The sequence below is a fragment of the Monodelphis domestica genome, chromosome 6 (assembly GCF_027887165.1).
Source record: "Monodelphis domestica isolate mMonDom1 chromosome 6, mMonDom1.pri, whole genome shotgun sequence".
Classification (NCBI taxonomy): Eukaryota; Metazoa; Chordata; class Mammalia; order Didelphimorphia; family Didelphidae; genus Monodelphis; species Monodelphis domestica.
In genome coordinates, this window is record NC_077232.1 from 7061600 (window position 1) to 7083393 (window position 21794).

The 21794-nt window shown below is 62.4% G+C and overlaps 3 protein-coding genes across 4 annotated transcripts; 2 read left to right on the plus strand and 1 right to left on the minus strand.

The window, feature by feature from the left end:
• The first annotated feature begins 898 nt into the window (after positions 1-898).
• On the plus strand, positions 899-6353 carry CD248 (CD248 molecule). The gene has a single exon (XM_056801298.1). It carries the CDS (start codon positions 947-949, stop codon positions 3116-3118), a length of 2172 nt encoding a protein of 723 aa, XP_056657276.1. The 5' UTR covers positions 899-946; the 3' UTR covers positions 3119-6353.
• Positions 5953-21572, plus strand: YIF1A (Yip1 interacting factor homolog A, membrane trafficking protein). Of its 2 annotated transcripts, XM_056801300.1 has the most exons (9): positions 5953-6025; positions 16400-16737; positions 18197-18408; positions 18590-18694; positions 18782-18860; positions 19400-19457; positions 19676-19831; positions 20997-21090; positions 21168-21572. In XM_056801300.1, the coding sequence occupies exons 2-9, from the start codon at positions 16707-16709 to the stop codon at positions 21312-21314; spliced, it is 882 nt and encodes a 293-aa protein (XP_056657278.1). In that variant the 5' UTR covers positions 5953-6025; positions 16400-16706; the 3' UTR covers positions 21315-21572. The 2 variants fall into 2 exon arrangements, with proteins under 2 accessions (XP_056657278.1, XP_056657279.1); XM_056801301.1 differs by lacking the exons at positions 5953-6025; positions 19676-19831 and having other exon boundaries at positions 16564-16737.
• On the minus strand, positions 9775-16339 carry TMEM151A (transmembrane protein 151A). The gene is made up of 2 exons (XM_056801299.1): positions 14024-16339; positions 9775-12437 (listed from the first exon to the last, which is right to left on the minus strand). Exons 1-2 carry the CDS (start codon positions 14123-14125, stop codon positions 11118-11120), a joined length of 1422 nt encoding a protein of 473 aa, XP_056657277.1. The 5' UTR covers positions 14126-16339; the 3' UTR covers positions 9775-11117.
• Positions 21573-21794: the final 222 nt, after the last annotated feature.

Here is a 21794-nt window from a genome sequence, read left to right on the forward strand (position 1 = left end):
GTGTGTCAGAGCGTGTGCAGGGGAGAAAGTTAGTGTGTCAGAGCGTGTGCAGGGGAGGTTAGTGTGTCAGAGCGTGTGCAGGGGAGGTTAGTGTGTCAGAGCATTGCAGGGGAGGTTAGTGTGTCAGAGTGTGCAGGGGAGAAGGTTAGTATGTCAGAGTGTGTGCAGGAGAGGTTAGTATGTCAGAGCGTGTGCAGGGGAGAAGGTTAGTGTGTCAGAGCGTGTGCAGGGGAGGTTAGTGTGTCAGAGCGTGAGCAGGGGAGGTTAGTGTGTCAGAGCGTGAGCAGGGGAGGTTAGTGTGTCAGAGCGTGTGCAGGGGAGAAGGTTAGTGTGTCAGAGTGTGTGCAGGGGAGAAGGTTAGTATGTCAGAGCGTGTGCAGGGGAGGTTAGTGTGTCAGAGCGTGTGCAGGGGAGAAGGTTAGTGTGTCAGAGCGTGTGCAGGGGAGAAGGTTAGTATGTCAGAGTGTGTGCAGGAGAGGTTAGTATGTCAGAGCGTGTGCAGGGGAGAAGGTTAGTGTGTCAGAGCGTGAGCAGGGGAGGTTAGTGTGTCAGAGCGTGTGCAGGGGAGGTTAGTGCGTCCGAGCGTGTTGCCGAGGCCCCGATAAACAGCTCAGGCATGGCCTCGGGAGAGTGGGCGCCTGTCCCTCCCTTTCCGGTGTGCCTCAGTTCCTCTCTCTGCCCCGCAGCCCCCCACTGCTGCCCTCCCTCCTCTCCCCTCCTCCCCCTCCTCCTCGCTCTCTCCCGCCCAGGCCGCTTCCTGCTCTGGGTCTCTGGGGGGAGCGGGGAGGGGGGGGGAGCTGGCAGCCGCCCCAGACTTCGCCTTACAAGGGCCGGAGCCGGCCCCAGGCCCCGCCCTCCCCCGCCCCCCGCCCCGAGGCCCCAGTCTCCTCCCCCTGTCAAGAGCGGCTGGTGGGGCCCGGCCGGGCCAGAGCGTCGGGGGGCAGCGATGCTGAGGTTACTCCTGGCCTGGGCGGCCCTGGGACCCACCCTGGGGCCCACCCTGGCCCAGGCTCCGGGGCCCGCCGAGGACGCTGCAGCCTCCTGCGGGCCGACCAGCTGCTACGCGGTCTTCTACCGGCGCCGAACCTTCCTGGAGGCCTGGAGGGCCTGCCGAGAACTGGGGGGCAACCTGGCCACCCCGAAGACGCCGGAGGAGGCCCGGCGCGTGGGGCTGCTGGCCGGCCGGGAGGCCCCGAAGGCGCCCGGCCGGCTGCTGTGGATCGGCCTCCAGCGGCAGCCCCGCCAGTGCCACCCTCAGCGCCCGCTGCGGGGCTTCACCTGGACCACCGGCGACCAGGACACGGCCTTCACCAACTGGGCTGCGGCCGGCGGCCCCGGCGCCTGCCCGGCCTCGCGCTGCGTGGCCATGGAGGCTGCGGGCGGCCAGCTGTGGCGTGAGGGCTCCTGCACGCTGCCCGTGGACGGCTACCTGTGCCAGTTCGGCTTCGAGGCGGCCTGCCCGGCTCTGGAGCTCGAGGAGGGCCAGGCCGGCCCCGCGCTCTACACCACCCCCTTCCAGCTGGTCACCGACGCCCTGGCCTGGCTGCCCTTCGGCTCCGTGGCCGACGTGCCCTGCCTGGACGGCGGCGGCGCCTCCCTGCTCTGCATGCAGAGGCCCGAGGGGGGCGTGGGCTGGTCCCGCCGGGGGCCGCTGTGCCCGGGGCCGGGGCTGGGCAGGGCCGGCTGCGCCCTGGAGAACGGCGGCTGCGAGCACGAGTGCGTGGAGGAGGCGGGCGGCCGGGCGTCCTGCCGCTGCGCGGAGGGCTTCAGGCTGGACGGCGACGGGCGCAGCTGCGTGGATCCCTGCGCAGACGCCCCCTGCGAGCAGCAGTGCGAGCCGGGCGGGCCCGGGGGCTACAGCTGCCACTGCCGCCTGGGCTTCCGGCCGGCCGAGGACGACCCGCACCGCTGCCTGGACACGGACGAGTGCCAGATCCCCGGCGTGTGCCAGCAGATGTGCGTCAACTACGTCGGGGGCTTCGAGTGCTACTGCAGCGAAGGGCACGAGCTGGAGCCCGACGGCATCAGCTGCAGCCCCCTGGGAGCCGGGCAGGGCGCGCTGGTCGGGGAGACGCAGGAGGAGGACGAGGACGAGGACGAGGACGAGGACGAGGAGGCCTGGGACAGCTTCGAGGGCGGCTGGACCGAGTCCGCCGGGCCCCTCTGGCTGGACCCCACAAGCCAGGCGCTCGCTTTTGAGCCGCCCTCCAGACCCCTGCTCCCCCACGGAACTCCCTCCAGGCCGCCCCTCTTCGTTCCCCCGAGGTCTCCCTACCGACCCCCGCTCCTCTCAGTCACCCGGCCCCCTGCCCACTGGCTCCCCGTGATCCCCGCCACCCGCCCACCTCTGCCCCCAGCCTACAAACTCCCCGTCTTTTCTGCCACCCTCGCCCCTGCGCACAGGCTTCCTCCCACCCTCGTGTCCCGGCCCCCTTTGCCTCCCCGGGGGCCCAGCACCCACCTTCCGCAGCCCCCTAGCCTTCCTAGCAAGCCGCCCCTCCTGGTCCCTGGCGCCCAGCACCCTCTGCCCTCCCTCCAGCAGCCCCCCCTGCATTCTGGCACCCGTTCTCCTCTCCCTGCCCCGGTCACTGCCCCCCACAGGCCTGGGCCCCCAGCCCCCTCACCCCCCGGGCTGGCCACCCCACAGCCCTCCCTTCCTCCCACCCTCCCTCTCCCTCATCCCACCACTCCGGCCCCTCCGCCCCCCACCTCCAGATGGCCCTCACCTGCCCCCTCCCCCTCTGCTCCGTGGGAGCCCCCCTCCTTCCCTGCCACTCCTCCTCAGCTCCCAGGGACCCCCTCCCAGGCGGCCAGCAGCCTCCCAGGCCCTGGGTCGGCCCTGGACGTCCTGGGGGCCTCTCCGCCGTCCCCCACCGCCCGGAGCCGGAGCCGCAGGGATGACCGCTGGCTGCTGGTGGCCCTCCTGGTGCCCACCTGCGTGTTCCTGGTGATTCTCTTGGCTGTGGGGATCGTGTACTGTACCCGCTGCGGGCCTCGGGCCCCCACCAAAAGCATCACAGACTGCTACCACTGGATCACAAACTCGGGGGCCAAGGGGGAGCCTGAGCCCAAGGGGGGCAGCCTGGCAGGGGTCATGACCTGCAGAACCAGTGTGTGATTGGTGGGAAGGAGGAGGACCAGAGCCTCCCTTCCTCGGACCTGTGAGGAGCCAGCCCTCTCCCATGGCCCTGGGGGGAGGGCGCCCCACTAGACTGAAGCCCAGGAAACTGCACCCGGGACCGACGGGGAGCCCAGCTGCCCCTTCGGCCCCAAGCTCACTACTACTCTCCAGAGGGTCGGGGGAACCCAGGTACGCTGCCCCCCACCCCAGCTCGCCTCCGCGGACACTGCTGCCCCCGACAGGCACACCTGGGCCAGCTCTGTCTGCCAGGACCCAGGCGCCAGCTCGCTGCACTCGCTGTGGGGCACCGGCCCTCCCGCTGTGCCCCATCCCCTCTGCTCACCCCTCTCCAGGCCCCGGCCCCACCCAGTGGAAATTGCTTGGCCCCAGGACCCTGCCAGGGCTTGGGTGCGAGGGGAGGGGTGGCGGGTGGGAGGGGAAGCACACCTGCACTGGCCAGGGCCTGGAATATTCTCCAATAAATGGGGTGGTGACCCTTAGCTCTGCTTTTCCTATGGGAGCTGGGGCGGGGCCCAAGGGCTGGAAGGAGGGAGCCCCAGAGACCCCAAGCCCAGTCCAGAGAGGGCCTGGGGGAGGACAGAGAGGCTTTCTTGTCTCCTTTCCCCAAAGCCTCAAAGACCATCCGTAGGATCCATCTTGGAGGCAGCAACACCTGTGATGACAAATGAGGAAACTGAGTCTCACAGGGCGGCAGGGACTTCTCTACGGTCACCCTGCTGGTTTGCGGCAGATGAGTGATTTGAACCCGGAGATGTTTCGTGCTCTTTTCTCACTATGACCTCCCGCAGGACCCTGGCCAGGTCCGGAGACGGGCAGGGATGTGGCGCTGAGGCTCTCGGACTGCAGGCTCCCATCTCTCCTGCCTGCCTGCCAGGGTGCTCCCCACGTCCATCCCCACAGCTGGCCCAGAAGGGAAACGGGAGGGATGCTCCGAGGGAGGTTCTTGGCTGCTTCCTGGCAGACGGGCGTCCTTTGACGCCCTGATGTCCCTCTGGGGAGCCCCCCCCCCCAGAGCATTTGATCCGCCAGGACCTGCCCTCTGACCCCTTCCAGGGCCCGGGAGGTCGCAGTGAAGGCCAGACTTTGCCGAAGGGGAAGATGGGAGAAAGGCCCAAGCCTCAGCCTTGGACCTCCTTACTCCCCCGGAGCCCAGAGGAAGGAGTGGGCCTGGGCATGGAGCTTTAGGAATTCAGGGGCCTCAAGAGGGAGAATCAGACAGACTGGGAACCTTTGAATCTTGGTTTAGAGGAGGAAACTGAGGCAGAAGGCAAGGAGGGCCTTGGTACAAGTCCTGATCTAGGCTCTGAGGGCCAATCTGTTCCTGGGGGGGCCCGAAGGCCAAGGGGGGGAGGCTGAGGCTCCTGGGCCCCCCAATCCCTGTAATTTCCCAATCCCAGCATCTAGGGGTCTCTAATTACAAGCAGGACTGAGTATCTCAGCCGCAGCCCCGCCCCTCCCTGGGGCCTCCATCCCTTTCCCATGAGGGTGGCCATGAGAGCCTGAGAGCGCCAGGTCTGTACCAGAGAGCACATCCCCCTCCTACGGCCTGGGCCCAGCTTGGCCTTCATAGGGCAAAGTAGGAGGTCCCCAGGGAGGCCTTCCTGAGGGAGTCTGGGAGGGGGAGGGGACGGGGCACCGCAGGGGAGTCTCAACAGGGGCCAGGATGGGAGGGGGCTGCCGAGGCCCCCAGCAGAGAGAAGGAGGGGCCTGGACCAGGGCTGCCTCTGCTCTCACGTTCCCCTAACTCAAACCAGACGTGCCTCCACCTCTCAGATCCGGCCCAAGTTTCTAACATGGGAGCCCAAAGGAGGAAGGGTGGGAGTGGAGGTGGGGGTGGGGTGAGAAAGAGGGAGGGAGACAGACAGACAGAGGAAGATGTTCACGACACTCCCCACTGCTCTGGGAGACTGAGGCTGACAAACTCCAGAGGCAGGAAATCGAAATGCCTGGGGCCGAGGGGGGCCGGGACCACTCCAGGGGTCAGGACGGGAGGCTGCCAAGGCGGAGGAGTGGACAGAAAGAGAAGTGGGGAGCGGGATGGAGCCGGTAGTAAGGACGAGGCCAGGGATGAGCTGGGATGGGGAGACGTCCGGAGAGCAGTTTGCACTGGGGGCAGAAGCCGAGGCCAAGGCAGAGCCGGGCAGAGGTAGAGCAGTGACAGGGCTGAGGTCGAGGGCTGGGATGGGGCAAAGACTAGGGGGAAAGGGGGAAGAGGAGGGGATGGGCCAAGGTTAGGGGCAAGGCCTGGGTGAGTGTCTGTGGAGGGGGGAAGGAAGGGGGATCCTTCCCTTTCGAGCTCCCAGGACATCTAGGGACACCCCGATGGCAGGAAGGAGTTAACTCGGCTTCAGCCAAAGCTGGAGGGGGGAAGGGGAGGCGGGAGGGGGCCTCAGAGAGCTCTTTGTCATCCCCTAATGAACACCAGATGCGGGGTGGCGTGCGGCCCTGAACGCCGGCCCCTGCCCGCCCCAACTCTGCCCAGGCCACGCCCCCAAACCTCATCTCCAATTGGAAGCCATAGGCCCCACCCCCAGGGAGCCGTGCCTCCCCAGGCCTTCAAGCCCCGCCCACAGGTAACCCCAGACTCCGTCTTCTTGTATCGGGACTCGCCCCCTCCGGATGCCTCTTGTTCTTGTGCTGGGGTCGAGGATCTGGCTCTAGATATTGGATGCTGGGATCTCGGAAGCCATCTAGTCCAGTTGAGGGAGGAGTCCCCCGCAAGGTAGCACTCAGGCACTGCTTGGAGACGTCCCGTTATGCGTAACTCACTACCTACCAGACCATTTCACTTTGGGGAAGTGTCCCCTAATCCCGAGGGAGCTCGTTTTGTTCTCGGAGACCAAGCAGAGCCAATCTGAACGTTTCTCAACTTCTGGGATACAGGTAAAACAGTTCCGATATGGAAAAACGAAAACTCAATTCGGTTCATTTTATTTATTGTGAGTCTAAGATATGGGAGAGAGGGGGCGGGAGTAAATGAATTGGGTCAGAGTGCTGGGGGCGGGACAGGACTCTGGAGTGGCCCCCATGAGTGAGTCTTTGTCGCCACCTACTGCTCATATGACCTAAACTCACCCAAGTGCAAGTCCTCACCTCAGATGGGTTCAGCCATTTCCCCAGTTCTCTGAGATGTAAGGCTGAACGCAACAGTAGCAATTACTCTGTTCAACTCCTTTAATTCATCAAATAAAACGGAAGCCAACAAAACTAATCCAAGCTGTTGCCAAAGGCTGTCCATTTCACCTCTGTAACACCTCTTGTAGATTTCACCTCTGCAATACTCTTTGATTTCATTTCTGCAACATCTCATTCATTGTGATCTGACTCATCTCTTGTAAATTTCTTCTCTGTGACATCTTTTTAAAAGATTTCACCTACATAACACCCCTTGTTAATTTCACCTCTGCACTATTTCTTGTAGATTTCACCCCCCTTCTTCCATCTCTTGTAGATTTCATCTCTGCAACAGGTCTCCTAGATTTCACTTCTGTAACATCTCATTCAGCTCTGCAGCATCTCTTGTAAATTTCATCTCTGGAACATCTCTTTCAGGTTTCACCTACTGAAATCCCTTGTTGATTTCACCTCTGCAACATCTCTTATGTAGTTTGCCTCTCTAGTAGCTCTTTTAGAGTTCACCTTCTTGATATCTTGTAGATTTCACCTATAAAGTATCTCTTGTTGATTTTGTCTTTGAAACATCTTTTGTAGATTTCACTTCTGCAACACTTCTTCAATACCCCTACTCTGGTGCAGACCCCTATCTTCTCATTTTGGGTTATTGCAATAGCTGCTGGAGGGTCTGCCTGCCTCCATATTTTTCCCTTTTTCAGTCCATCCTCCAGCCACCAGAGTGATTTTCCCAAAACACAGATTTGACTATGTCCCTCAATAAATAAACTCTCCTTAATCAAATACAAAATGCTCTTTGGCATTCAAAGCCCTTCATAATCTAGCCCCCTCCTCCTTTTGCAGTCTTCTCCCACTTTACTCCCTAACATGTGTCATCCACCTTTTGGTTCTTCCAGGAACAAGCTACTCTGTCTTTTTAACAATGGGTGTTTTCTCTGCCTGTACCTACTGCCTATGGTGTTCTCCCTCTTCAAGACCTAGTTAAAATCCCACCTTCTAAAGAAAGTCTTTCCTATTCCTCTGTAATTCTAGAGGCTTCCCTCTCTTATTTTTTATTTTTCCTGTACATAGCTTATCTGCATATATTTCTTGTCTCTCCCATTAGATTAAAAAAAAAAAACAAAACCTTGCCTTGTGTCTAGAAGGCAAACAGGGTTAAATGACTTGCCTAAGATCACACAGCTAGGAAGTGTCTGAGGCCAAATCTGAACCCAGGTCCTCTTGACTCCTGGACTGGCTCTCTACTGCTGCTCCTCTCATGAAAATGTAAGCTCCTTGAGGCAAGACTGTCTTTTGTCTTTCTTGTATCATCAGGGTTTTAGCACAGTGTTGTGCAATCAATACATGTTGATTGACTGCCCAACTTGTTCAAGGTCACACAAGTGGCCAAAATGGGATTCTAGCCCATTTTGGACCACCAAACTCTAAACTGTGCAGTGTAGAGGTTGTCCTACTGGGTTTTTCTTGTTGTTTCAAAAACAAAACCACAAAACCCCTTATTTTCTGTCTTGGAATCAATACTGAGTATCAGTTCCAAGGCAGATTGGTAAGGGTTAGTAATCAGGGTTAAGTGACTTGCCCAGGGTCACACAACTAGTCTGTCCCTGAAGTTAGATTTGAACCTAGGACTTCCCATTTCCAGCCCTGGTTCTCTATCCATTGAGCCAACTAGCTGCCCCAGCCTTGCTCTGTTTGCTTATATCTTGGTATTCCCAGTGTCAGGAACACAGTAGGTACTCAATAAATGTTTGTTGATTGAATATGGGGGTCACTGGCTGGTGTTTAAAGGGCTGGACTCTATAACCCAGCCATAGGAGGGAGTAGATTCTCTTCAGAGTGGGGACTACACCAGAGTCCCTGAGGTGAGAGCACCTGGAGAGCAATACTGTGGCTAACAGCAAGCCTGTGAGACTTTGGGCTTCCCCAAGGAGGATATGTTTGTTGACTCAAGTACCAGGGCATCCAGGGATTGCTGAGAAGCCTCACAGTCAGCACCACATTTCAAGCTAGGAGGAAGTTAAGAGGAGACTATTTCCTAGAGGAAGCAACGGAGACCCCAGAAAGAAGAGACTAGCCCCAAGTCCCATAAGCCGCACCCAGATCCGAGCCATAGTGTTTTGCTTCTGTTCCAGAGGGTCTTTAGCCTCCTCTTCTCACCACTCACTCAATGGCATTATAGCTAGAAGAATCCCGAGATATTTAATCTGGTCTCACTTTACTGATAGGAAACTGAGGCTGCCCAGGGTCACCTAAGGTAGGTGCTCAAGCCCACTGGAATCGGGGCCATTCCTGAGGAACCCCTACAGTCCATTCAGGCCCAGGGCCCGAGTCCTAGTCTGTGCCTCTATTCCCCTTCCTGGTCTAGGCAGCCTCTTGGATGGGCAAAATGTGCCAGAGACAGACCAAATGATAGAGTGTGTATTGGAATACTTGGAGTCTTTTCCTCTACTGACCTCAGGTTCCCCAAATGTAAAATAAATTGGCAGGGACTAGGCAGTCTGCCAGGCCCTTGGAGCTCTGATATTCTTGGCTCAAAGGTCCCTTCCAGCCAGAGGTGGGAGTGCTGTGGGACAGCTGGAGCTTTGTCCCCAGATTATTCCAAGGAACCGACCCATTCTCTAGCCTAGCCCCTGGGCAGCCTGGCCCGAGCACCCGCATTGCTCCTGAGGAATGGGCTCCGCAGAGAAGTCAGCTTCAGCACATGCCGCCGGTAGTTCCCTCCCCAGAATACGTGCCTCCCTGCCAGCCTAGCCCCAAGCCCACCCCCCTCTTAGCCATCATCCGTGGCCTGTCCTTTGGTCCAGACATCTTCCTCTTTCTTTTCATCTTCTGGAGCTTAAGGAAACCTAGTTTCCTCTTGAAGACGACACAGATTTGGCTCCATGTCCCCTGTTCGTGCCTAGTGTGGGGCAGTGCCGTCCTGTTCCCCAGTCACTCATGGCCACCATCACGCCTCCTTGGATGTTGGCTCCACCCAGTTCTGGGTCCTTGTTGCCACCATCTCTGAATGACCTCAGCACGGTCTTCCCCCCTCCCTGACCTCATTATGGCTCAGCTTTCAGTTCTGACCTACTAAGTTCTCTGTTCTAAGCTCCCTCCACGCTCTGACACTGTTCTAGGTTCTAAGGCTCCTCCCAGGCCTGACAGTCCCTGTTCTAAGCTCCCTTCTGGTTCTCAGACCTCCTGTGCTCTAAGCAGAGAGTGTTTTGTCCCATGTGAGAGGAAGCCAAGAGTTCTGTCGTGCTCTGCTGTGACTAGAAGAGCATCTTTCCTTCCCTACACCCTCTGCTCCTTGCTAGGGGCAGATATGTCCCTGCAGGCCTTTCCCTTCCTTCCCCTCCCAGTCTGCCTTGGGTCCCTGGAATAGGCCTCCCGGGCCGGCCGGCCCCCAGCCAGGCACCTGACTCAGACTTCTGCCTGGCAAGGCCCTCTTCCCGCCCACAGCGGAGGAGCCCCCATGCCCCGGCCCCAGCCTGGCCCTCATAAACCAGCCTGGGAAGTGCGGCTGTTTCATACCGTTTATTTCTTGTCTTCTTTGCGGCCCCCAACCCAGGCCTCCCCAGAAGGGTGCTAGAGCTTAGTGGGTCCTCCCAGGAGCACGTGGCATCCCAGCAGCCCTTGGACAGGGAAAGGACTCATCCCAGGGGACGGAAAGCTCTCCAGAGGTGGCAGAGGCCACCTGGACAAAGCTGGGGTTGTGACATTAAGTGAGGGGGGGCTTTCAGAGCCTTGGGTGGCCCACATGCTGCCCCAGTCCCCCCAACCCATAGACAGCTCCCTCAGGGGAGAGAAGACAGTTAAGAGGAGGAGCATTCTGACAGAGGAGCAAAGAGGAAGAAATGTGTCCCGCCTGAGGGAACAAGAAGGAAGCAGGTAGAGAGGGACAGGAGGAGGGGGACAAGCAGAGCTGGCCTTCGAGGTACTCATGGGAAGGGGAGGGGGGCATTGAGGAAGGAGTCGAGAAGGGGCCCCCGTGGGGAAGACTGAGTGCTTGGATAGTAGGTGCAAAGGATGGAGAGAGGTAGGCGTGTGGCCCCCTTCCAGCCATTTTGTCCTGCTCCCCCTGTTTATGAGGGCACCGAAGCAGCCACCCTGGGTTGCCCCACCCCGTTGGGGCTCTGAGCCTCCTGGCCTGGGCTAGCAAGCCTGCCAGCCTAGAGATGATGGGAGCGGATGTGGTCCTGGTGGAGGCAATGTCTGCAGGTCTCCTGCTCCGGTACAGGCTCCCAGGCACCTGCATCCACCTCCCAGGAATTAAGGGAAAGAGCCACAGACTGGGTCGGGAGGGCCTCTCATCACCCCCTTCCCCCATCCCTCCCCTTTTGTGCTTCTCTAAGGATAGGAGCTGGGGGGAAGGGAAGCGGGGGGGCTGGTTCCCATTTCGGGGGGTTCCCCTTTGCTCTGGCTTGAATTTTTCTGGAGCAATTTCTAGGTCCAGCTAAAAGGGGCTATTTTCCCTGGGGGTAAGGGAGCCATGGGTGCCAACACGAGTAAACATTTCCCTGGGACCCCCCACCCCACCCCACCCCGGGCAGCCTCAGGCCCTGCTGCTGTCCAGGCACCAGGAGACGGTAGCCAGGACTCAGAAAGCCCCTTGGCTTTAGGGGAATGATAGCCACAGGGGAGGGGAAGCAGAGGTGGACACGAGGAAGCCCTCTCCGGCCGTCCCAGCTCAGAGTGCCCACCCAGAGTCACCAAACCATCGGCCACCGGGCATCGGTCCCTCTTTGCAGCCTGGCGCGGGTGACGGTGTGGCTTCCCCAGAATCCGTCCCTCATCTGGGCTCTGGGCGTGGGTCTCGTGCCTAGCCTCGTGCCAAGTGCCCATCTTCTGCTCAGGGCACTCAGATGGCACCTTGCCCATCTCCCCGACAGCCTCCGTCTCCGTGAACAATGAGAACGGGGAAGTAAAGCGCATCCTGGTAGCAGGGGGGGCTCTCCAGGGGCTCCGTGTCTTCCCCCCGACGCCCCAGGGGCCCCCCGCTCAGGCTCCGGAAGACCCCAGTGGTGGGCCGGCTCCCCCCTCCCAGGGAGAGCCGGCTCCGGCTGAAAGGCAGGCGAGGCCCGTTGGCCCGGGAAGGGGGCAGCGAGTTGCTGCTGACAGAGCGGCGGCAGCGCTGGCAGCCTCTGAGGTAGGCTGTGGGGCCAGGGCCCATCAACATGGCCTCCGAGTAGCTGGGCACCAGCTGCCGATTGGAGCAAATGTGCCACTCCAGTTCTGTGAAGTCCACCGTGGCCACTCTGGAGAGGGACGGGCCGCCGGGGGCATGACCTCCGGGGGGCGGCGAGCTGGCCCCAAAGAGCTTCTCCACCTGGTAGTGGACGTGGGCTGTGCCATAGGCGGCCACCACGCGGAGGGGCCACGACAGCGTGGCCACTGACACGAGCCAGAAGACCCAGGCCCGGGCGTACCAGGGGGGGCTGCGGGGGTCTGCAAACACCATCAGCGACTCTCGGAAGTCCACGTCCTTCAGATGCATCCCCTCTCGGGCCTCCAGGTAGTCGTCGAGGCCCTCGTTGGCGCCAAAGAAGCGAGCCCTCTGGGTGAGGTACGCCGCCTCAGCCTCTGCACTCCCAAAGCTGAAGCACTTGGTAAAGCGCAGGCGGGTGGCGGGGTGGTCGGACAACCCCACCAGCTCCTTGGAGACATCTCGGACCCCGTGAGCAGAGTAGTCGAACTCGCCCCGTGCTGTCCGGCTATCGGCCCGCTCGTGGTAGACCTGCGTGGTGGTGTAGGCGTCCCCATTGCGGTAGCGCGTGATCTGCCGGGTTCGCCGGACATAATGGTAGCTGGTGGCCTTCCACCAGACACAGGGTGGGGCCTGCTGAAGGCGGCGGATCAAGGCCAGCACTGTGACCACATCTGTGCGTGGTGCCCGGGAGGCCCTCATGTGGCAGTGCCAGCACTCAGCCAGGTAGAGGAGGTAGAGGAGGGAGACGAAGGCCAGTGGGATGTACAGGTAGCCATCGGAGCAAGGGCTGGCCTGGTAGGTGGCCGGGGTCCCGTGGGAAAGGCCGCTGCCTATGGCCAGGCGGGGTACGGTGGCCAGCCAGCACCAGGCCACCACAGCCCCACATGAGTGGATGAGGAGGGTTAACAGGAGGCACTTCCAGTGGGATTCCCGACAAAGGGAGCCTCCCAAGGACTGCTTCAGGGGCCGCTGCTGTGGGGTGGGGAAATGGGGAGGGAGAGGCAGTGGGAAAGAGAGAGAAAGAGAGAGAGAGAGGAGGTGGCAGTCAGGCTGGTACAGAAACCAAGGGAGACAGGAGACGGAGACGGGGGGGGGACCCCTTAGTTCGTCCCTGGGACTGACAGAATTCCAGAAGGGAGGCAGAGATGGCAGCAGGGAGGGAGGATCCAGGAGAAGATGCGGTGAGTCTGGGGATGGAGGCAGAGACAGGAAGGGGGCAGGACAGCAGCAGATGGATCTCCGTCCCCCATTTCCATCTGTGCCTGGGGGGTGGTTCGACAGACTGGCTGGGTGTGTTGGTCAGCCCAGCTCATTCCTCCCCTGCCCAGTTCTTCTGGGAAAGGCTGGCTCACCCACCCAAGGGAACACACCTGGGGCCTCTGCCTGGCTGAACTCCTGGAAAGCCCTGACCCTCTGGAGCCCCATGGAAGAGAAGGGCTGCGAAGCAAAGCCAAAGGCAGAAGTGTCTGGGGAGAAGGGAGAGGTGGCTGATGGAGGGGAAGATGGGAGAGCAGTGAGGAACAGAAGGCAGAAGGGGGGCCCAGGAGAAGGGCCAGAGGTGAGAAGAGGAGGAGGAGGAAGCAGCAGAGAGAAGGGGAACTCCATGCCCTCCTCACCTAGCCTGTGCCAGGCCTCTTTCAGCCCCCACCTGCACACACGTTCAGCATGGGATGAGAGCAGGCAAGAGAAGCCCATGGAGAGAAAACCCCTCCCAACATGGCCAGCAGGGCCTTCAGGCCTGGCCCAACGCCTGCCTAGGAGCAGCTGCACACCCCGTGCCTACACCCCACTTGGGCACACAGACATGCCCACAAAGGTACCTACACGCAGCATGGGCACCATCCATCCAGGCACACAAAAACCCATCCGACTTCAGTCCCTCATCTGCTCCCCAGGCTGCCCATCTCCATCTCCCTGGCCTTCAGCTACCTCCCTAGGGACACATGGGGGTTGGGGCCACTGCCTATGGCTGCCCATGGCTGCCCATGACTTCGTAGGCTCATTCCCCTCCTCACCTCTCCCCTGCCTCCTCCCTTGGCGGGCAGGAGGGACTGAGCAGCGGGTAAGATCCAGAGGGTTCTTCACTGTCCTTCCTCCCCCCTCCCTTCCTGTCTCCTCCTGTCTCCTCCTTCCCTCCTCCTCCCTCTCTCCTGCCTCAGCCTCAGCCTCAGCTTCAGCCCCAGCCTCTGTGGTGCATTGCAGGCTGGGACTCCTGAGCCAACACTGGAAGGAAAGGGGGTGACCCTGGCTGTGGGGGGTGGCCCTGAGACCCGCTCCCTGGGCCCCTTCAGCCTGGAGCCTTCCCCTCCGGCCAATGAGGAAGGGTGAGGGGTGGCTGCTTCTTTCCCTGACGTCATGGGATGGGGCGGGGCCAAATCTGGGGGTGTATTTGGGGCTGAACACCCCCAATCCCCCCAACTTTCTGCAGCAGAGGAGTGCCCAGAGAAACCGCCCCTGGCCCTCCAGAGGCCTTTGTGGGACATCCCCGGGTGGGGGGTATCATCAAATGGCCTCACAGTACCAACCATGGGCCCTGCCTGCGGCCCCCCATTATTTACCTCTTCCCTCACCGGTTCCCCGTCTGGTATGAGCGTGGGCACCTCTCCCCCATCGCCGCCTCCGCTGCCGTCTATGCCGCCTTCTGCCTCTCCTTGGGGCATCGTGTCCGTGCCGTCACCTCCAGGGGCCCGTTCATGATAAGGGAGCTGGGCCCCGGGCGGGGGGCAGCTGCTCCGCTTGCAGCGGCGCGGAGGGAATGCTGAGCCCGAGCCCGGCCCCGCCCGCCCGCTGACCCCGCCCCCGCTGCACTGGCGGGTGGTGCCGCCGGGAGCGCCTGGCACGGAGGCCCAACCTCCGCCCCTCCCCAGACACCCCAGAGCCCGCCTTTCCCTGCCAGGCTCCCGGGTATGTGTATGTGTGAGCACAGAGGAAAGCACCTCCTCTCTTCCTCCAGCTAGGCTCCCTGCTTGCCCCTCCCCCTCCTCTTCTTTCTCCAGTCCTCTCCTGCAGTCCCCTGGTCTCTGGCACTCCTCTCCCTGAGGTCTAGGCTGGGGGGGGGGGGGGGGGGGGGAGGAGGGAGAAGGGCGTGGGGCGGGGCAGGTTCAGAACCAGTTGGCTGAAAGCTCTCAGAAAACAAAGTGAAGCCCTAGAACCTCACTGCAGCATCCCCCTTCTACATTTTGCCCTAGAGCCACAGTCAGGGAGAGGCCAGTGGCAGACACCCAGCCCATCTGGAGGGCAGAAAGGCTGGGGCGGGGCTCTGAGGCTAAGGGCATTAGTCCCTACCTTTGTGGAGCTCCGAGTCTCAGATGACTGGCCCAAGTGCTCCACCTCGGCTGACCCAGGCTTTGGTGCTACCCAGAGTCAATCAGGCCAGGATTCTGTGTCATCCATTCCTGTCAGAGTCCTGGGGATTCTGGGCTGCAAAGAGCGCAGTGCCTAGCGCACAGTAGGCACTTAATAAATAGCTGCTGACTTCTATTTCTATTTATGGAGCACCTCCTAGTAGGCCGGTGCTAGGGGCTGGGAACGTGCAAAAACAGACCCTGCCTTCAAGAATGTCACAGGGTAAAGGGAGGGAGGAGGTCACATGCAAACTGCTCTGGGGGTCCAAGGTCAGGGGGAGTAATTCACTGAGGATGTGGCAGCTGACTATGTGAGGAGCCTCCCTGAGCTGGTTCCGAAGCAGGCCAGGTTGCTGAGGGGAAGCTTCGAGTTCTACAACGCTTGAAGTCTGCAAGTAGGGCCTGGGTGACCACAGGCCTGGAAGGAGGCCAATGTTGCCTGCTTAGAACTAGGTGTGTTCTGAAGCTCCTTCCAATTCGGAGACTTCGAGGAGCTCATTTCAGCACTAGGACAGCTCCCAAGCCCTCCCAGGTCCGCAGGAGGGGAGGAGGGGAGCCCTCAGACTGAGGCTCAGCATCCAGGCTAGAAGCCGGGTCAAGGCACTGCGAGGGTGCCAAGGAAGTCCCGACAGCCGGCCAACCACAGATCCAAGGCCTTCCATCTACACAAATCCTTCTCCCTCTCCCTGCTCCAGCTGGTCAGAAGCCCAGGGCACTGGCTCTACCCAGCTCTGCTCCCCCTTCTCAGTGGGCCTCCGTATTCACTGTAAACCTCCAGGGCCTGGGAGGGGGCAGGCTGACTGGACCAATCCTGGGTCCTCTCTCTAAACCTCAGTTTACTCATCTGTAAGGAAGGGCGAGCAATGCCCCCACGACCTCTCCCATAAAGCTGAGGTGTGGAAGGATCTTTGTGGACTGCGAGGTTGGAGCCAGGAGGGGAAAGGGGAGAAGCTGCGAAGAGCTGAATGTCAGAGAGGCGAGAAAGCAGGAGTGGGAGAGAACCGCTAACGGACAGGGGGAGTCAGGGCGGGACGCGAGGGGCTGGAGGGAAGGAGGCAAGGGGAGAAGAAGAGGTGGGTTAGAGGAGAAAAGTAGAGGGTGCAGAAGAGGGGAGGAAGGAAGGGGAGAAGGAGGAGGACAGAGAAGGGAGGAAAGGGGAGAGAGGAAGGAGGGGGAGGGGAGAAGAGGAAGGGAAGGGGAAAGAACTGGAAGGGAAGAGATTGGGAGAAGGGAAAGAGAAGAGAGGAGAACGAAGGGAGGAAAAGGGGGCGTGAAGGTCAAGGGATGGGGGAGGGGAAAAGACGGGGAAGCCAAGGAAAAGGGGAGGGTGAAGGTCAAGGAAAGGAGGGGGAGGAGGAGAGTTGAAAAGAGAGGGAGGAGAAGGGAGGGGACGGCCGTACGGGAGCAAGGACTAGGCCGGTGAAGCTCTCCGGGTCGGGTCCGCCCCTCCCCTCCGCTCAGCCTCATCCACCCCCGCCAGCCAGTGCATTCGTGGCAGGCGGACCTTCACCCGCTCATATTGCGCAGGCGCCTCATAACTCCTCTAAGCTCCTCAGTCTGGAACAGCTCATTGGATCGTCCTGTCCCCAGACGGTGTTCTTGTCCAATCAGAAAGTCAAGCTGTTCGCCCCGGCCTCTTCGCATTACGGAAGTCATCTTCCATCGAATCCAAGGCTGGATGAGGAGCCAATTGCCAATGGAAGAAAGGGGCGGTGCATCTAGCACGTGGGTCGGTGGCCAATGAGAGGTGTGGAAGGTGACGTTGTAGCCATGGCGGCTGCGGCTGGCCCGGGAGGAGACGTGTCCGGCGCCCGGTAGTGGCGGCGGTTCGCCCCCGGAGCCCAGAGCAGCGACCCTGTTCGTGCCCACCACGCCCGCGGCAGGAGGCACCTCTCTCATGGCTTATCACTCGGGCTACGGAGCCCAAGGTGAGCGCGGGGCGGGGAGGCGGGCACCCTCAGCCTGGGGGGGGGGGCTGTGACGCCATCGCGATGGTCCCCCCCCCCTTTATCCCATTCCCCATTCCCTGCCAGAAGTCCGATCTGAGCCCTGCTCGGGTAGCCTAGATTTGTATAGCCCCAGGCACGGGGGGCTCACTACTTTCAAGGGAGTGGCCCGCCCCTGGACAGAACAGCTGTTCAGGTCTGGAAGGGCTTGCTTGGGTGGCACCTAAACCTGCCTCTTCTTGTCCTGTGCTGCCGGGCACAAAGGCGGGCACAGCCCGACAAGTCACTGGTGATGCCCTTTGGTCTTCTGTGCCCTCAGCGGCCTCCCCGCTCTGCCATCCCCTGCCCGTTCTCAGGCCCCCCAAAGCCTCCAAATCTAGCCCCAAACCCCACTTTCCCTCAGTTGTGCAGATCCGTGTCTCAGCCCCAAATGTGCGCTTCCCTCCGGGGCTCACTAAAGCAGGCTTGTCTAAGGAAACAGGCCCTTCCTCAGGCTGTGGCTTGGCGCCCCCCCTGTCCTGGCTGTGGTCTGGAGGCCCCCCAGCTCCCGGCACCCCTCCTCCCCCTGGAGCTGAGGGCCGGCACGGTGAGGGCCCCCAGGGGAGCCCCCCAAGTGGCTGAAGGGAGTCTCCATTTGTCGGATGGGGGAGCAGAGGAAAAGCATTTGCTTATTAGGCCCCGCTCGGGCCAGTACAGGGGCCCAGGAAGCACTTGGTCTGAGGCTGTGGGGGCAGCAGTGCGGGTGGCCCCTCTTCCTAGAGGGAGGGACTTGTTGACCCCCGCCTCTTCCAAGCCCTGGGATGGGGAGTCACCCCAGAAGTGGCCAGTGGTCCTGCTCCAGGCCCGGCCAGGCTCAGAGCCGCCTCTCCCGGAGGGGCTTTAGAGAAAATTCCGTTTCTGGGGCTGGGTCTGGAGAGGAGCCATCCTGGATTCAGATGGGGCTTCCGCCGCTTCCTAGCGGGGTGACCCTGGCCAAGTCCCTTGACCCCAGTGGCCTGGCCCTTCCCCCTCCTCTGCGGTGGACTCTAAGATGAGAGATCAGGATGTGTTTGTTTAAGAGGACAATTAGATTTCTCCTGACGTAGTGCGGTGTCTTGGGTCCTTCTCCCTATCCGCTCCCCAGGGTGAAGGATTCTTTGTAGATGGGGGGCCCCGACACCCCCTTCCGCGGGGAATTGTCCCTTTGCATCTCTTCCGGCCAGGGAGGGCCTTTCTACTCCCTGTTATTTTCCTGCCCCCTCCCTCCTCCCCTTGGTCTGTCTGTCTTTCCGGATGGTCCTGCTGCCTCCGTGTTGTTGGGTCGCCGGCTGTGTCGGGGCCCTCCTGGAGGGTTTGCACACTTGTTGGGCCTCGGCGAGAAGGTGCCTGAAGCGTCCAGTCCCGGCCCAGCCCTCGGGGGGCCGCAGACGCCCCCGTCTGCCCTTCTCTTCTCCCCCCTCAGGCTCCAAGCACCGGGCCAGGGCGGCCCCGGAAGCGCCCCCACTCTTCGATGACACCAGCCGGGGGTACCCGGCGCAGCCCGGCGCCTACTCGTCCCAGGGCGCGGATGTGGCCTTCAACGTCCACCAGCTGCTCGACGACCCCGTGGCCAACATGGCCATGTCGTACGGCAGCTCCATCGCCTCCCAGGGCAAAGACATGATGCACAAGGAGGTGAGCGAGCCGGCCGGGGGCCTTCGGGGGCCTGGGGCTCCCTCCGCTGGCCGCAGGCGCTCCAGACCCGCCGGAAACGCGCGGGCTGCCCTTGTGTCCGGGGCGTCCGGAGCCGCTTGTTCCTCCCGAGGCTCCCTCCTGCCCAGCGGCCCCCCTCACCTGGGCCGCCTCTTGTCCGCAGCTCCACAGGTTCGTCTCTGTGAACAAGCTCAAACACTTCTTCGCGGTGGACACGTCCTACGTGGCCAAGAAGCTGGGCCTGCTCGTCTTCCCGTACACGCACCAGGTGAGGCTCCGCTCGGGCGGGGGGCTCTCGGGCGCTCCGGGGAGCTCCTGGCCCTGACGTCGCTCTCTGGGCTCTCTCTGCCCCCAGAACTGGGAGGTCCAGTACAGCCGGGACGTGCCGCTGCCCCCTCGGCAGGACCTCAACGCCCCCGACCTCTACATCCCCAGTGAGTGGGGGGGCCGGTGAGAAGGGGGGCTGGTGAGAAGGGGGGCTGGTGAGAAGGGGGGGCTGGTGAGAAGTGGGGCCGGTGAGAAGGGGGGGCGGTGAGAGGTGGGGCCGGTGAGGAGGGGGGCCGGTGAGAAGGGGGGCCGGTGAGAAGGGGGGCTGGTGAGAAGGGGGGGCTGGTGAGAAGGGGGGCCGGTGAGAAGTGGGGGGCCGGTGAGAAGGGGGGCCGGTGAAAAGGGGGGGCCGGTGAGAAGGGGGGGCCGGTGAGAAGGGGGGCTGGTGAGAAGGGGGGGCTGGTGAGAAGGGGGGCCGGTGAGAAGTGGGGGGCCGGTGAGAAGGGGGGCCGGTGAAAAGGGGGGCCGGTGAGAAGGGGGGCCGGTGAGAAGTGGGGGGCCGGTGAGAAGTGGGGGGCCGGTGAGAAGGGGGGCCGGTGAGAAGGTGGGGCTGGTGAGAAGGGGGGCCGGTGAGAAGGGGGGCCGGTGAGAAGGGGGGGCTGGGCCCGGCCTCGGCTGACTCAGGCTTCTCTGGCTCCCTTCGCAGCGATGGCCTTCATCACATACATCCTCTTGGCCGGGATGGCGCTGGGGATTCAGAAAAGGTGGGTGGCGCCGTCTCCTGCAGAGCACCCCACCCCACCCCTCCATGTTCCCTGCTGGGAGGAGCCTAGTCCTGCCTCAGTCTCCTTATCTGTCGAATGGGAACAAGACTCGTTTCCTGCCTAACGGGTGGTTTTTCGGGGCTCGTGACCGCCCCTCCCCACGCCCCAGAGAGGGGGCGGGGCCTCCTCTGCTGACGGCCCCCCACCCTCTGGGCCAGGTTTTCCCCCGAGGTGCTCGGCCTGTGTGCCAGCACAGCCCTGGTGTGGGTGGTCATCGAGGTTCTGGCTCTGCTCCTCGGCCTCTACCTGGCCACTGTCCGGAGTGACCTGAGCACCTTCCATCTGCTCGCGTACAGCGGCTACAAATACGTGGGGTGAGTCCGGGGAGGGCCGGCCGGGCCCGCAGACAGCTGTCGAAGCTTCGGGGCAGGGGGAGACACGGCTGGGGTTTGGGGGAAGCTTTGCCTAGGGCAGACCCGGGAGGCCTGGGTTCAAGTCCTGACCCTGTGACTCTGGGCGAGCGCCTGGGCCCCCCTCTGCCCGCCTGCCTAGCGGGGGAGGCGGCGGGTGTGAGCCTGGGGTTGTGGCGGCACTCAAAGCTGTTGCGGGTCGGACCGAATGGTGAAGACTGAACAGGGCCCTGCCTGCTGGGGAGAAGGGGGGGAGGGTACCTGGTGGGGGGCTTCCTGGCGTGCGCACTGCCAATGCAAAGGCGCAGAGAGGGGAGGTGGGGGATCCTGTGGGAAGGGCGCAGGAGGGCTGATAAGGGCCTGAGGGAGGAGGGAGAGTGTGGAGGCCAGGAGGAGGCCTAGGAAGGCTGGAGGGCGTGAGGGGGAGGTGCCCCCCTCCCCCCAGGGGGCTGGTCCCTGGTTCTGGCTGAGGGCCTGATCCGGGGCTCCTCTGGGAGGGGGCGTCCGCGAGGAGACGGGAGAAGCCCCGCCTGGCCCTGGGCCAGCAGAGATGACCTGGGGGGGGGGCCGAGAGCCGGAGGCCGAAGGGGGCCTCGCCAGGGGCTTCTCGGGATGGCGACTGGCTGCTTGGAAGGTAGGAGCCGGGGATGGTGGGGAAGAGGCTGGGGACGGGGCTGGCCCAGGCTGGAGCAGACGAGGGGAGGCGGGGGGCGGCCCGGTGCAGGTGGGGGGCTTCCCTCCCCTTCCTCCCTGCCTCCCTGCGGAGCTCGGGGACAGGGAGGGGGCTTTTCTTGGCGCAGAGCCTGGAACGGTTGCCTTTTCTTCTCCACTGGATTAAGGCGAACCAGGGTTCAGTGGCTTGCCCAGGGTCACGGCATTAGTGCGTGACTGAGGCTGGATTTGAACTCGGGCTTTCCCGACTCCCGGCCGAGCCGCCCAACTGCCTCCTGGGAAGATCTTGGCACGCAACGTCAGAGCTGGGGGACTCGGGATAGTTGGTTCAAACGCCTCGTTTTACCGATGGGGAAACTGAGGCCCCGGGAGGAAGCTGACTTGGTGGGTTCCCTTTGGGGGAGAGGCCCCCGCCCCCCCCCCGCCGAGGAGGCCCCGACCGTCGTCTCCTCCCTAGGATGATCCTGAGTGTGCTCACGGGGCTGCTCTTCGGCAGTGACGGCTACTACGTGGCCCTCGCCTGGACGTCCGCCGCCCTCATGTATTTCATAGTGAGTCCTGAACCCGGGCAGTGGGCCGGCCCAGGCTTCCCTCCCCCGGGCCCGCCCTCAAGGTGCGTCTCCCACAGGTGCGGTCGCTCCGGATGAGCTCCGTGGGCACCGACGGGGTGGGGGGCCCGGCCCCCCGGCAGCGCCTCCAGCTCTACCTGACCCTGGCCGCGGCCGCCTTCCAGCCCCTCATCATCTACTGGCTCACCTTCCACCTGGTCCGGTGACCCAGCAAGATGCCGACGGCTTCCCCTTACATTGGAGATCGGAATTGCTTCAGCCACAGCCGCCCCTCATTGCTGGCAAGCGAGAGCTGCCCAGGCCCCGAGAGGGACAGGCAGGAGCCCCTGCAGCCCGGGCGGGAGGGGGCAGCGGCGGCTCGGCCACCCCCAGACTTGTGTGGCCAGAGAGGCCCCGGCCAGGCCCGCTGCCCAGGAGGCCAACGTTGCTGCGGCCTCGAGTTAAAGCTTGCCAAGTGCTTTACACACACTGTCTCCTTCAGTGCTCCAAGGCTGGGGGGGGGGGAGGGCGGCTGGCGGTCGGGGGGGGGGGGGGGACTCTTGAGGCGCCCCCTTCGTCCTCCCTCCTCAGGGCTCCGGTGGCCGGAGGCTGCCTGGGAAGGGAGCCTCTGGGCCCCCCCAGGAGCAGGGCAGGCTTCCGGCTGCTTGGCCCAAGGAACAGGGGCTGCCCCGTGGGCTTGGAGTCAG

What these genes read in the sequence shown, in the direction of transcription:
- TMEM151A (XM_056801299.1), bottom strand. Translation starts at nt 14,125, where the DNA reads ATGCCCCAAGGAGAGGCAGAAGGCGGCATAGACGGCAGCGGAGGCGGC. An exon ending in GGGAACCGGTGAGGGAAGAG is followed by an intron (nt 12,438 to 14,023) that starts GTAAATAATGGG and finishes CCCACCCCACAG; the next exon opens with CAGCGGCCCCTGAAGCAGTC.
- CD248 (XM_056801298.1), top strand. Translation starts at nt 947, where the DNA reads ATGCTGAGGTTACTCCTGGCCTGGGCGGCCCTGGGACCCACCCTGGGG.
- YIF1A (XM_056801300.1), top strand. Translation starts at nt 16,707, where the DNA reads ATGGCTTATCACTCGGGCTACGGAGCCCAAG. An exon ending in CTCGGGCTACGGAGCCCAAG is followed by an intron (nt 16,738 to 18,196) that starts GTGAGCGCGGGG and finishes CTCCCCCCTCAG; the next exon opens with GCTCCAAGCACCGGGCCAGG. An exon ending in TCTTCCCGTACACGCACCAG is followed by an intron (nt 18,695 to 18,781) that starts GTGAGGCTCCGC and finishes CTCTGCCCCCAG; the next exon opens with AACTGGGAGGTCCAGTACAG.